At 36.4% G+C, this 14,795-nt stretch overlaps 1 protein-coding gene across 2 annotated transcripts in view; it reads right to left on the minus strand.

Annotated features, from left to right (window-relative positions):
• erbb4b (erb-b2 receptor tyrosine kinase 4b) overlaps nucleotides 1–14,795 on the minus strand; it is a 373,945-nt gene that overhangs the window by 148,803 nt on the left and 210,347 nt on the right. For both annotated transcript variants that reach the window (XM_048194319.1, XM_048194320.1), the window contains exon 3: nucleotides 7,699–7,885. In XM_048194319.1, the coding sequence (XP_048050276.1) occupies nucleotides 7,699–7,885 (187 nt within the window). The remainder of the gene's footprint in view (nucleotides 1–7,698; nucleotides 7,886–14,795) is intronic.

The raw sequence follows: 14,795 nt of genomic DNA on the forward strand, positions 1-14,795 counted from the left end.
CATTCAAAAATCCTTAATCAACAACAATAAAATGTTTCAAATGCTTTTCAAGGTGAACTGAAAGTACTGTTGTACCATTTTGCATTCAAACAAATTGCTCAAATAGCTCACTCCATTGACTCCGACTTAATAACCCAGCAGGGAGGACGTTTGAAAGCCAGTCACAAGGGAAGCCCGAGCACCACATCACTGTATCGCCCACACACCACCTCTCAAAAAAATCAATAGAGCAATATCAGAATATACCAGCGACAAATTGATTTTATCCAGGGCAATTTCTACCTCCGTGGATTTCAACTCTGGTAGCAACGCGGACAGGCTGGTTTGATCAGATTCGGGATTAGACCCAGTGCAGTTAATAGCCTTTATTCTCTTAGATATCGTTTATGGATGGTATTGATCACTTTACACATCTCTGGAGAACTGCTATGAGAGGAATGACATGATAATGTGACAGGATCAAAAGGCTCATAATGTGTAGGTCTGACAAGCTGTAGTCCTCGAAAGAGAGCGAGAGAGAAGTTGCTGGGCTTTGTTCCACCTTTGATCTGTCTCAGGGTTACAGGGCACTGACTGACTTCAACATTTAGAAGACCAGTGTTAGGAGTCAGTGACTATGCATTTCTTTCTTCTGTGGAACACAAAAAAGAATGAAAAGGCCCAAGAATGACTAGACCCTGTTGAATTTCATTTCACTGAGATTTTTTAAAATATCTTCCTTCCACAGAAGAAAGAAAGTCATGTTGCTTTTGTACTACGTGAAGGTGAGTAAATGATGTCAATTTTCATTTTTGGGTGAACTATCCCTTGAAAGAACAAACTCCAAAGTCGCTTTCTCATTGTTGTGGAGGACACGTGCATCTTCTTCTAGGCCCATAATCCTTAGCTCAATGAAAGCAAGAGAAAGATACAGTTAAAGTTAAGGGGGCAGCCAAAGCAGATTTCACAAAGACTCTCAGAAAATTGGGTGAACAAGAAAAGAATGAATGTATGCAGAAAGAGAGATGGATGAGAGAGTATGAGTAAACGAGAGAGCAGAGCTTCTGTGTTCTCTCCTTCCCTGTGGGTATGGCTGGGATTTCAAACGTTCCTTGACTCCACTGCTGTTCCGTGTTAGCCTGCCTAAGACGGAATCACAGTCCTCTGGGAGCACCTGATCTTCTCGACGTTCCTAAACACTGTCATCTTCCAAGAATACAACATGAAATGCAGCACAGTTATGCTTTAAATGATGTCAGCATTGCAATGTGGCATTTGGGTTATGTACGCTGCGTCGAGTGGACTGAATAGGGACCGAGTAAGTGGAACAATACACGCGGCTTGAATTATTTACCCAGTCTGCTACACCATGTCTCTCTCTGCTCTATTTCCTTTGCCTACACAGCAAGTGAATGAAGATATTTTCTGGACCAGAAACATTGTTCCATAAGAGCCAGACAGTGTTCCTGAACAATTTACGTGCACTAGGTTAACTACCTAGCCAGATTTCACATTGTAATCGGCCCGTTTGCAGAGATATAGACGAAAGCAATTGCAATGCAAAATAAAAACACAACTGTCTAGAAGTCCATTCTTCACAGTGTAGCTCAAGTTTTTAATGTTGTTTATAGGGTCCGCTGATAATCGCCTGCTTTCAAACGCTCCTGTGTGTATCTGTGTAAGCGCTCGGCAAAGAGCGTCATTGATGTGTATTAACAACATGTTTTTGAAGCTTTGATCATTGTAGCCAATCACAGACATATCAGATGTGTTTACCAATCTGCTCAACAGCGTTCAAAGCATCACATTTTTAAAATTTCAGTGTCGATACTTTTGACAACAATAGTTGTGTATATGTCTATGTGATGTTTTTAATACGCTTTAAGACAAACCATGTGCAAATTCATGAGTCAACTCCATTGCTGAGTATTTCTCTTTAAAACTACAGTGATCTAAAGACAGTTTCAAAAACGCTGTTTGAAATCGCTGGTGTTTCTGATGTTACAAACTACCTTGTAACCAATCACGTCAACGTGCCGGTGGGCTTTAGCATATCATTAACTATGACCGCTCTGTAGCAGTGGAGTCTCAAGAGAAGCCAGGTTATCCCAGTCTATTTTTTTCTGTTGATAAGAAAAATCGTGTAGATTTAGCAATATAGAGGGTGTATGATGTATATTACAATGTTATGATGTACTATATGCCGTTCTCCACTGAGATCAAAGCTAATTAGCATATTCATAGTTCCGCGTATAGTAAATGAAGCAAGGGTGCAGAGTTCCATTCAAACTATTTCAAGGCATTTTTTTCACAGGAAAAAATGTTTAAATATATCATTTTGCTGATTTGCTGAGTTTTAAGTGATAAAATTATTGACTACAGAGAAACAGTCAACAAACACAGTGTTTTGCCCTCGTCAAGGAATCAAACTAAAAATGGCTTGTAGTTGCCTCATTTTAAGCTGGGATACATTTACATTATGCATTTGGCAGAAACTATTATCCAAAGCAATTTACATTGCATTCAAGATACACATTTTTTAATCAGTTCATGCTCACTCACTACTGTTTAAGCTACAGAGAAATATTGTACAAAAGTTTGGGGTCAGTAAGATTTTTTGGTAACCCTTTACTTGAAGGGGTGTGCATAAGACTGACATGACACCTTCATAATCTTGACATGACACGTGTCATGAATATAAAGCAGGTTTTATGCATGTTTATGACAACTGTCATTAAGTGTCATTCGCTCAATTATGTCATTTTTAATGCAAAGATGACATTGTTTGAGATGTCTTTGTTACGACAACTTGACATAAACCAATACATCATAACCTGTCAGTGTCTTTGTCACGACAACTTGACATTAGCAAAACATCATAACCTGTCATAAACATGACATAGCAGATTAATTATCAAACTTAAAAAACTACTTAGCTTTATGGGTGAACATTACATTACATTATTTTGGCAACACTTTAGTATAGGGAACACATATATAAACGATTAACTATGACTTTTCCCTCAATAAACTCTTAATTTACTGCTTATTATAGTTAATTGTTATGTTTAGGTATTGGGTAGGATTAAGAATGTATAATAAGATCATGCAGAATAAGGCATTAATATGTGCTTTATAAGTACTAATAAATAGCCAATATTTTAGCCATATGAATGCTAATAGTAATAAGCAACTAATTAAAAGACCCTAAAATAAAGTGTTACCATTATTTTATAACAGTGTCTTCTTTTTTACGAAATTTGAAATTGTCTATTATCTGACCTTCTGTTGGAGGAAACTTAAAAAAAAAAAAAAACATGAAATGAAAAATAGTCATGACGCTGTTATAAAATTATTTGTCAGAGTTTTGTCAATTAATGACATTTTAATGACAAGTTCAATTTGTACCACTGTACTTGAGCTCAAGATACATATTCATGACACTATTATAATGGCCTCATGACAGCCAGTGTCAAAACCAATGACATGACAGTTTAATGTAATGTTAACCCATAAAGCTAAATAATGTCAAGTTGTCATGACAAAGACACTGACAAGTTATGATGTGTTGGTTTATGTCAAGTTGTCATAACTCGGACATCTCAAACAATGTCATCTTTGCATTAAAAATGACATAATTGAGCGAATGACACTTAATGACAGCTGTCATAAACATTCATAAAACCTCCTTCATATTCATGACATGTGTCATGTCATGATTATGAAGGTGTCATGTCAGTCTTATGCACACCCCTTCAAGTAAAGTGTTACCGATATTTTTTGAAAGAAATTAATACATTTATTCAGCAAAGAATGCATAAAATGTATCAAAAATGAAAGTAAAGACTTTTACCTGGTTACAAAAAATTCTGTTTTAAATAAATGCTGTACTTTTGAACTTTCTTCTCATCAAAGAATCCTGATAAATAAATGTATCACAGTTTCCACAAAATTATTAAGCAACTGTTTTCAACTGTTCAGCTTTGCCTTTAAAGGAATAAATTACATTTTGTTGTGAAGTTATAATATTTAAAATATTTGATATTATTATATTTGAAAAATAACTGTTCATATAAAAAAAATATAAAAAAATCTAATTATTTTATATTAACTGGTATTTAAAATTATAATAATATTTAAGAATAGTATTGTTTCAATGTATATCATAATTATCAATTCAGTGGATAAAAATTAGTTGTGTTAGCAAACATTTGTGTAGGATAGCCTACATAATGACGGATCTAAATGTTATATTTATAGCAAAAAAATAGCTTTTTTGCAATGTATCAGTTATTCAACAAAGTCGTGGGTTTGATTCCATGTGATAACTCAAACTGATAACATGTATACTGTAAACTGCATTTGATAAAAATGTCTGAAAAATAAATAAATGTAAATGATAATGGTCTTAGTCTTTAGTATTGGAGTGAACAGAAAGTAAATGGCACTGCTCACACTTTAGAGCCCGAATCTGCTTCTTCAACATTACAAAAACACTCTGCATCCTGGTTACACTAAAGGCTGACTAGTAAGCGCCACTGATTAATGCTGGTTAAGATTACCAATTTGATCTTAAATAGTTCTGGTCCTGTTAAGTTTCCACAGTGTGGCCATAATAAATGAACAGACACAATCACTACCACCTCCAACAACTATTACAGTCTGTGCCATCATGGATGTGTCTGGAGGAACAGTTAAGAAGAAACATACTATTCATTTGACAAAGGAGACAAAAGTAGCTCATGGTAAATGTCAGGCCCATGCACTTATACTAGTGCTTTCAGCCAATCAGAAGGAAGCAGAGCTGTTGTGTAACAGCAATGATCAGGTACTGTGAAGAAGAGACATTTCCAACTGGCCCTGGTAGTGAAGCAGAAAGTACAAAGACATTTACAAAAACATCAAACCCCCAAACTCACCATCTCTGTTCTGAATTATGAAACATGCATCTGCCAAATTAAACACTGTAATTTGTATGTAATGCTTATTTACCAATGTCAGACTCCGCAGAGGTTTGTGTTTGGTGTCTGTCTTACATAGGGCCTCATATTTTTTTAAACCCATGGTGAGACATGCATTTAAATTTAGCTACTGATTCAAAATAACAATTTAAAAACCTCTAAATGAGTATGTACTGCATGTACGTCCTTGCAGTGAACTGAACAACATGCTAACACACTCCAACTGAACAATACTGAAGAATATTTAATAGGCACCACACAATAGGTGTGGTACAAAGAACAGGGTTGTTGAAAAGAGGTCCTTCACAGACAAACCGCAGTAATTAGAGTAATGAATGGAAAGGACGTTTACCCTCATGTATTTATTCCTCATCTAAATGGAACATACGTAATGCTTTCTTCCTCTAAGGAGAATGAGCAATCATATAATGAAGAAGCGTTAACTTGGTGTAAATCAAAGTAATGTATATATTTGTACAAATGTACATGACTCACACACAGCTTGATGAGTAACTGATGTTTCTGCTATATGCCACTGTAAGAGTATCGTTATATGGACTGAATTTTGCCTGCCATGTGTATGTGTGTATATACAGGTGCTGGTCATATAATTAGAATATCATCAAAAAGTTTATTTATTTCACTAATTCCATTCAAAAAGTGAAACTTGTATATTATATTCATTCATTACACACAGACTGATATATTTCAAATGTTTATTTCTTTTAATTTTGATGATTATAACTGACAACTAAGGAAAATCCCAAATTCAGTATCTCAGAAAATTAGAATATTGTGAAAACGTTCAATATTGAAGACACCTGGTGCCATACTCTAATCAGCTAATTAACACTCAAAACACCTGCAAAGGCCTTTAAATGGTCTCTCAGTCTAGTTCTGTAGGCTACACAATCATGGGGAAGACTGCTGACTTGACAGTTTCCAAAAGACGACCATTGACACCTTGCACAAGGAGGGCAAGACACAAAAGGTCATTGCAAAAGAGGCTGGCTGTTCACAGAGCTCTGTGTCCAAGCACATTAATAGAGAGGCGAAGGGAAGGAAAAGATGTGGTAGAAAAAAGTGTACAAGCAATAGGGATAACCGCACCCTGGAGAGGATTGTGAAACAAAACCCATTCAAAAATGTGGGGGAGATTCACAAAGAGTGGACTGCAGCTGGAGTCAGTGCTTCAAGAACCACTACGCACAGACGTATGCAAGACATGGGTTTCAGCTGTCGCATTCCTTGTGTCAAGCCACTCTTGAACAACAGACAGCATCAGAAGCGTCTAAAGACAAAAAGGACTGGACTGCTGCTGAGTGGTCCAAAGTTATGTTCTCTGATGAAAGTAAATTTTGCATTTTCTTTGGAAATCAGGGTTCCAGAGTCTGGAGGAAGAGAGGAGAGGCACACAATCCACGTTGCTTGAGGTCCAGTGTAAAGTTTCCACAGTCAGTGATGGTTTGGGGTGCCATGTCATCTGCTGGTGTTGGTCCACTGTGTTTTCTGAGGTCCAAGGTCGCATTGCTGCAGTAATTCCCCAACTAAGTATTGAGTGCTGTACATGCTCATACTTTTCATGTTCATACTTTTCAGTTGGCCAAAATTTCTAAAAATCCTTTCTTTGTATTGGTCTTAAGTAATATTCTAATTTTCTGAGATACTGAATTTGGGATTTTCCTTAGTTGTCAGTTATAATCATCAAAATTAAAATAAATAAACATTTGAAATATATCAGTCTGTGTGTAATGAATGAATATAATATACAAGTTTCACTTTCTGAATGGAATTAGTGAAATAAATCAACTTTTTGATCAATAAATCAATATTCTAATTATATGACCAGCACCTGTATAGTAATGGATGAAAGCTTTGCCATCACAGGAATAAATTACATTTTAAAATATATTACAGTTTTTTAAACTGCCTAAATATTTAAAAATATTAAAGTTTTCTCCTTTTTTTTTAACCAAAAAATGCAGCTCAAAAGTGGCAGTAAAAACTTTTACATCATTACAAAAAATCTATGAATGCTGTTTTCTATATATATATATATATATATATATATATATATATATATATATATATATATATATATATTTATTTTTTTTTTTTTTTTTTACAAATATGGCCTAAAGAAATTCAAACTCTATGTGCTACAGCAGACTTTACTGTACTAAGTAAACACAATCCAATGTAGACTCTCTGGCACTTTCAAGAAGATTAGCCTTTACCACTCCTGCAAAACTGACAGATCTAAACTATAATAAAGACTTGGTTCATGTGAGAGCAGCACCATCATCAAGCTGGTCAAGCTCCAGCGTTCCCCACCACACCTCTCACTGAGTTTTATGGATTCAATTCCAGGTGCAGATATTTAGCTGTATTTCACTGCCACCGTTGGTCCTCATCCATCCACCAGCTCAAACACCAGCTAAGTCATTTCTGACGGAAGTTGTGTGAAATCAATTTAGTATGATATCCATAATCAAGAATACTCTCCTTCTCTTTTCTGCGAGAGAGATCGGAGAGCACTCCCCAACTTCACAAAGGCCTCGACCATAGATATACATTCTCAGCCAGCGATTTCAGTAGGGATCAATGTATTCAAGTGGATATCAAAGAGAACAACAAACCATCTTTAACAAAGATAAAAAATCTATGCTCAATCAAGAACATGCACAAAAGATAAGCAAGAAAGGGAACGAAGAAAAATTAATACACAAGTCATGTGACTTGTAAGCTCATATTATACCTGTGAGGTTCTTAAGGCCAAGCTGACGGAGACCGAAGTTGCCGTCTCTGCGGTAGTTGAGGAAGATAGCCAGGCCGTAGCGGTCTTCATATAGCCTGGTGCCACGGATGATGCGAAGATTCTCCAGGGGCAGATATTCAAACTGATTTAGCGCCACAAGCACATAGCCGGTCACCTCACGAATGGACTGCAGATATAATAAAGAACAAACATTAATCAACAAACATTAACCAACATACCGGGCAACTGGAATTCTAGAAATAAATTATATAGGTGAAGAAGAAAAAAAAACTTGATTTAGAGCGAAAAAAAAAAAAAAAAACTTATTAAACTTTGCAAGGAGGTGGATAGAGTACCTGCACCACACTATTATGTAGGGAAAAAACTACTTTTTTTTTTATTATTGATGTCCAATCAAAAGTGGAGAAGAGAGCGATTTTTTTTTTTTTCTATCACTTTCTGCTTGTTAAATACAGTGTTAATAGGCATTTAGCAGTCAGAATGAAAGTAAAATTAAATCTGTTACATAAAATTGAATTAAACAGAGTCAGCTATCTTGTCAAACTATAGCCCTATTAGGACAGGACTATTTTTTCCAAAGAGAAATTCCTGTTTCATAAATGTACTTTGCGATTTTAATCCCATCTGAATCTGCCAAGTCTGTGTTTTTCCTCACACAACCTTTGTAAAAATTCCAGAGAAAATTACCTACTGTTTTTCGGGAAAACACAACGGTCCTCTGAGAAATCAAATCCCGTCTGATTGCGAATGTCTGTGATTGCTGATGTTGTACTAACTCTTCTCGTCATGTATATATATATATATATATATATATATATATATATATATATATATATATATATATATATATTTTTTTTTTTTTTTTTTTTTTTGAGCTACCGTTTGCGCACCAATCTACTGCACGCTTTACTTTCAATATGGATGGTCTCCGACGAAAATATAAAATTATAAAATTAATAAATAGAGCCAAATCGCAGAAACTGCAAAGACTGCCCATTTTAATATCAGTTATGTGGGTTTATTATCAACAGCCACTTCTTGTGAAGTTTACTTAAATAGGGTTTTATAATAAATAAAAATTATATCAATAAATAATAAATTAAAAGACATATGTGATGCATGCAATCACAGCACATGACCTTCTATAACACCTACATCTAGAAAACGCACACTCCCACCTTTTAGTTTTTTTAGTCCCGTCCAAATCGGTACATGAAATCACAGATGCAGAGATGTAAGAATTACTCAAACGTCGTTTAGAAAACAAGTCCCGACCAAATAGGACTTGCTTCTTGAAAAGAAATTTCAAAAAAAAAAGAAAAAAAAAAAGTGCCTCTCCCGTATGATCCTGTTGAAATATGATTATGTCTCAATTATAAAGGTGAAATCTAAAGTGGTTGTGATGTAAACTCATGCGTAGAGTCACGTCGGCTCGTCACAGTCATTAGCTGAAGTGTTGAGAGTGGGCAGCACTCTGGGCAGCAGTAGGACACAATAAGCCAGAGGGTTTTCTCTCTTTCTCTGTCTTGTTCTTTTTTACTATCTCTCTCTCTACCCTCTACTAGACAGATAATGATCATGGGGATGACTCAAACCCATCCAACCACATCCATGAGACCCTCGCCGTGACATACTGGTGCCGCCACCACGCCTGTCATTAGAGCAGACACAGTTTCATTCATTCTGACAGAGCGCCTCCTGCTGTGAATGATGACACTGCATGTGTGTGTGTGTGTGTTGGGGGGCAGAAATAGCCCTGAGCAAGTGCTAACAACGGGAAGTGCTCTCACTGACAGCCGTCAGTTAGCGTGAGCTTCATCTCAGGACCCAAGCAGTGTGACAGGGCCGGTCCTGCTGCTGTCATCGTCCGCCATGTCCGGCTAATGGGCAAAGACGTGAGCTCTTTTTAGCAGCAGCGCTAGAAGGCCAGTCAGAGCCTCAGTCATTTATCTGGGCTAATGAACTGTTCTAATAGCTGCAGGGACATTGCAGGAAGCACTTCCTGTGCATGTACGTGGGGTATCACTGATGTGCGCTGTGAGGATTGTGTCAAGTGGGGTTACAGGACTTCCGATGAGAAGGTACGGAGAGCGGACCAGCTGGAAATAGCATATATGCAGCAGTAAGTGAATCAGTGCTACTTCGGTACACCCTGTACAAAGTATGAGTGCAGTGTGGCCTTTAGACGAGAGCGCTTTTTTATATAAAACTCTGATACTGCTTCATCAACACATTAACAGACCATAATGAAGCTGTATATTAGCAATCATTTTCTACTTGTTTAACAGCGTTGGGGCCTTTTTTTTTTTTTTTTTTTTTTTTTTTTTTTTAAAGGGAGACGCAGGAGAAGTGGAACTAAAAAAGGTCTAGAGATTTTTTTTAAAAAATATAACTATTCTTAACTTGAGCGCTACAAAAGATGCTGCAAATGATGAGAGACATGAGTGCAATGGAAAAACACGTATGTCTGGTGCACATGAAAACACAATGGGAAAGCAGTGCAACAGAATGCAAAAACTTGTGCCTTTAACGGGGACCTATAATGCCCCTTTTACAAGATGTAATATAAATCTCTGGTGTCCCCAGAATGTTTCTGTGAAGCTCAAAATACCCCACAGACCATTTATTATAGCTTGTCCAATTTGCCCCTATTTGGGTGTGAGCAAAAACATTTTTGTGTGTGGACCTTTAAATGCAAATGAGCTGCTGCACCCAGCCCGCTTTCCAGAAGAGGACAGAGCTTTAACAGCTCGAGTTTCGGTTGCTCAACATCAACAAAGCTGGAGAATCTCACGCAGCCAAAATGACGATTGTCAGCAACGGTGTTCAGCCTCACATTGTTCAAACCGGAGTCAGACACTGATGGAGAGACTCAGGAAGAAGTTACAACTTATAGAATGTAACTGGACAGTTTTGAACAGTTAGTGGATACATTTATGCAGTTTCTGTGGAGTTGATTCATCTCATCGACTAGCATGTGTCGTCATGTTAACCTTTTGTGCAAATCCAGTGTTGAATTGACCCTCGTTTGTGAAGCAGTCTGGCGTAAAATGAGGGCATGGTAACAACACTATACAACACGACAACAACATTATTATTCTCTAAAGCAGCCCAACACGGCCTCACACCCTTTATTGCATGTTCTTGGGGGCAGGGTTTGTGTAAATTTTGGGGTTTGTGGTGTCACCAACCCGGGAAGAAGCTCGTCAGCCATTTGTAGTAGTCCTTAAAAAGCGTTTCTGCAAAAGAAAATATCTCCCTTTGCATTGAACTTTGAGCATCATAACTTTGCTTAACTCTTTATGCTCAAGCAGCAACATTACACACTAACTAAAGTTAAAAAAGTGGAATCATAATCAAGGATGCTTTAATAGGCATTTGCCATTTAGAAAGTGAGATAAAATCTGTAATGTACTATCAAAAAAAATGGGCTTTGGGAATATTAACGACGGACAAATGGATAAGGAATACGTTTTTGTTTGTTTGTTTGTTTGTTTATTTGTTTGTTTTTAGTTTAAAAAGAGAAAAACTACATACCTTTTACATTTGGAAATAAAATGGTTAACATCAACTAAAAATATTATATAAACATTATGTGTTCCAATATTAATATTCTCTAACATTGATAACCAATATGTTGTGCATGCCTTCACAAAGAAAGAAAAAAAAGAGCAAATTTTGTTATAGGGTGAACTTGGTTTCTTTCAGTGCTGAGCGAGGAGCAGAACGCGTAAAAAATGCCACTCCACTCACATACTCTGATCCCGTCATGGCATCCGAATTTGGATGAAAGCACGAATACTAGCCAAGCCTTTGACCTTGCTGTGGTCCCTCCATTTCCTCTTCCTCTCCTTACGGCCAACAAAAAGCCACTGCACTTGCCACATCCTTCCAACAACCCCCTCACCCCTGGCCACCGGGAACTAAACCCATCCCAGTTACCTAGCAACCTCTGGAACCTGCTGCTGTCTAAAAGACATGAGAGAGAGGGGGAAAGAAGAGGGTGGAAAAAAATAAAACAGCAACATCTTTGTTGTACTTCTCCTAATTTAATTAAAGGATTACTTTGCAGAGATTTTCCACACAGCCTATTCGGCTTCCCGCACTCGCTTTCCAACACCATTTAATTCCTCTTTCTCAAACTAATTTGTTATTTTCAAGCCAGTGGATCGATACTTCCCAGAGTGGAGAAGAGAGCAGAGGAAACTGAAAGGATGGGGTCCTCTTTCTTCTTGCTGTTTGCTCAATAATGAAGCACATAAATAAAGGTAAACACCTTGTTGTGATTACAAGCACAGTTTATAGCTAATGTTGTGGCGTCAATGAGGAGCTCTTTCCACCTGTTGTTAAACATAACACATCCAACCTGAGCTGTATAGAGATCAATGGACACACAAAGCAACGCCTCATTCTGTTACAACTTCTACTGTATCTTCTCCTCTCACAGTTAAGGCTCTGCACCTGTAACACAAGGATGACTTTCACTGCTTCTTTGTTCGGGATGTCTGTGTTCATTTGAACTTTCAACCTATTTGTATCTGTTCTATTTAGAGTAAGAATTTTTTGTGTTACACCCAAGGTGGTCGATCCTCTACAGAGTGAAAAATAAACCCTAAAACTCTGGAAGTTTTTATAATTCATGTCTAAAACAAGTTGAACAACTGCAATTCATAGTTTTATCTGTAGATCAAAACAGTTCAACTTCAGAGAAGAAAAAAAATGTCTTTTTTAAAAGCAGGGATTTTTTTTGTTGCAAAGATATATCATAGAAAAAGTTTCAAAAGTTTGGGGTCAGTAAGACTTTTTTCATATTTTTGAAAGAAGTTGTAATCTAATGCTCACTAAGGCTGCACTTATTTAATCCAAAATACTTAAAAAATATTAATATTGTGAAATATTATAAATATTACAATCTAAAATAAATATTCTATTTTAATATATTTTAAAATATATTAATGTGATGGCAAAGCTAAATTTTCAGCATCATTACCCCATGTCACATAATCCTTCAGAAATCATTTTAATATGCTGATTTGGTGCTCAAGAAACATTTATTAATATTATTATTAACAATTCTGAAAACAGTTGTGCTGATTAATATTTTGTGGTAACAGGATTCTTTAATCAATAGAAAGGTTGAAATGAACAGCATTTATCGGAAACAGAAATCTTTTGTAAAATTATATCTTTATGGTCACTTTTGTGCATCTTTGCTGACTAAAAAAGTATTAATTTATTAAAAAAAACAAAAAACAAAAAACGTACTGACCCCACACTTTTGAATGGTATTTTATATACCTCTTCCTTAGGGAAGCTTGTTTCCGCCACTAAATTAAAAAAATAAATAAATAAAGGTAATTGTGACTTTTTATCTCACAATTGACTTTAATGATTTTATAACTTTTTTTAAAAGTTATAAAATCAGAATTGTTTGGTATAATCTCAAAATTGCGAGTTATAAATTCAGAATTACGAGGTATAAAGTCACAAATCTAACTTTTTTCTAGTTTTTATCTCACAATTCTGACTTAATAACATGCAATTTTGAGATTATACCAAACAATTCTGATTTTCTAACTTTTAAAAAAATACAATGAAACTGGGAAAATTGCGTGACAAAGTTGCAATTCCATCTTATAAAGTCAGAATTGTGAGATATAAACTCGCAATTTCAGAAAAAACGTCTCGTTTCCCTCATAAATTGGGAATTATAAACTCGCCATTGCGTGTTACATCTCAACTCTGAGAAAAAGAAGTCAGAATTGTGAGATATAAACATGAAATTCTGCCTTTTTTTCTCGAAACTGCAAGTTTATATCTCGCAATTCTGACTTTATAAGACGGAATTGCAACTTTATGTCACGGAATTCTGAGTTTATATCACGCAGTTCTGTCTAATACCTAACAATTCTGACTTTATATCAAGTCAGAATTGTGAAATATAAACTCGCAATTGTGAGAAAAAAAGTCAGAATTGTAAGATAAAAAGTCTTAATTACCTTTTTTATTTTTTATTCCATGGCGAAAACAAGCTTCCATATCTTTCAGCATTTCTACATATCCTATCTGCTGTACTTATAAACCGACAACAGACACCAAAGATGCTTTTAGAAGCCAATGAGAGAGACTCTTATACAGGTGGTCTAATAGAGCACTTAAAGATACACCCAGCACTAGGGGCAATTTGAGCCCCTATGATGCCTGTTAAAGGTAACTGTCCAACAGTCCCGATAAAGCCAATCTATAAATATAGCTCATGTTCCTCCATGAGGTGTTAGGACAGAGCGGGAGATATGGGAGCCCTGATGTTGGGTTTGGAAGCTCTGATGGCAGTGGTCCACTTAAAGCTCTCGTGATACTGACAGGAAAAGGACATCTGAGCTTTGAAAGCCAACTTAGGGCTGGTAAAGATACTGTTATATGACCTAGAAAGTGATTTTAAGATATGGCAACATAGACCAGATTGTTTGAAATGAGCCTGTTACCATTCAAATTACAGCATGGATTCAGAAAGATAAGAAAAATATATCCGGTTATAACGCTTATTTCCATCATTTAAAGAATTACTGAACAGGTTTCCATGGTAAACACAGTGAAAAATACAGTGAAATATAGCGAAAAAATATAGTGTTCAAAAGTCACAACTGTTTAGTCTATTCGCCCTGGGCCTTCCATTCAAACACAGCCTGAGAAAACACAAAACAGCAGTGAAAAAAATAAAGGAGAAAAATATGGACAGATTCGCTAGATTTCCAGGGATTCTGTCTTTTCTCAGCAGTAGAGTGTCGGGGTAGAGGAAGTGTGCCGCGCAAACAAAATCCCCTTTCACTCCCCGAGACGTGCTCAGTGTGGAAATAAACTCCTGCAATTCACAAACAAGAGTGGAATGGAGAGAGAATCAGGGATGAGGAGAAAGAAAGATGGACAGAGAGATGAGGATGAGGCGAACGACAGGGCTGCAGTCGAGTGGATCATAGTTGGTCCTCTGTATATTTTAATGCATAATTAATACTCCACCTGTTCCAGTTCAGAGACGACAACAGAGGGGTTGAGAACGAGAGACGAGGAGGAGGACA

Source organism: Megalobrama amblycephala, linkage group LG6, assembly GCF_018812025.1.
Source record: "Megalobrama amblycephala isolate DHTTF-2021 linkage group LG6, ASM1881202v1, whole genome shotgun sequence".
NCBI classification, from domain to species: domain Eukaryota; kingdom Metazoa; phylum Chordata; class Actinopteri; order Cypriniformes; family Xenocyprididae; genus Megalobrama; species Megalobrama amblycephala.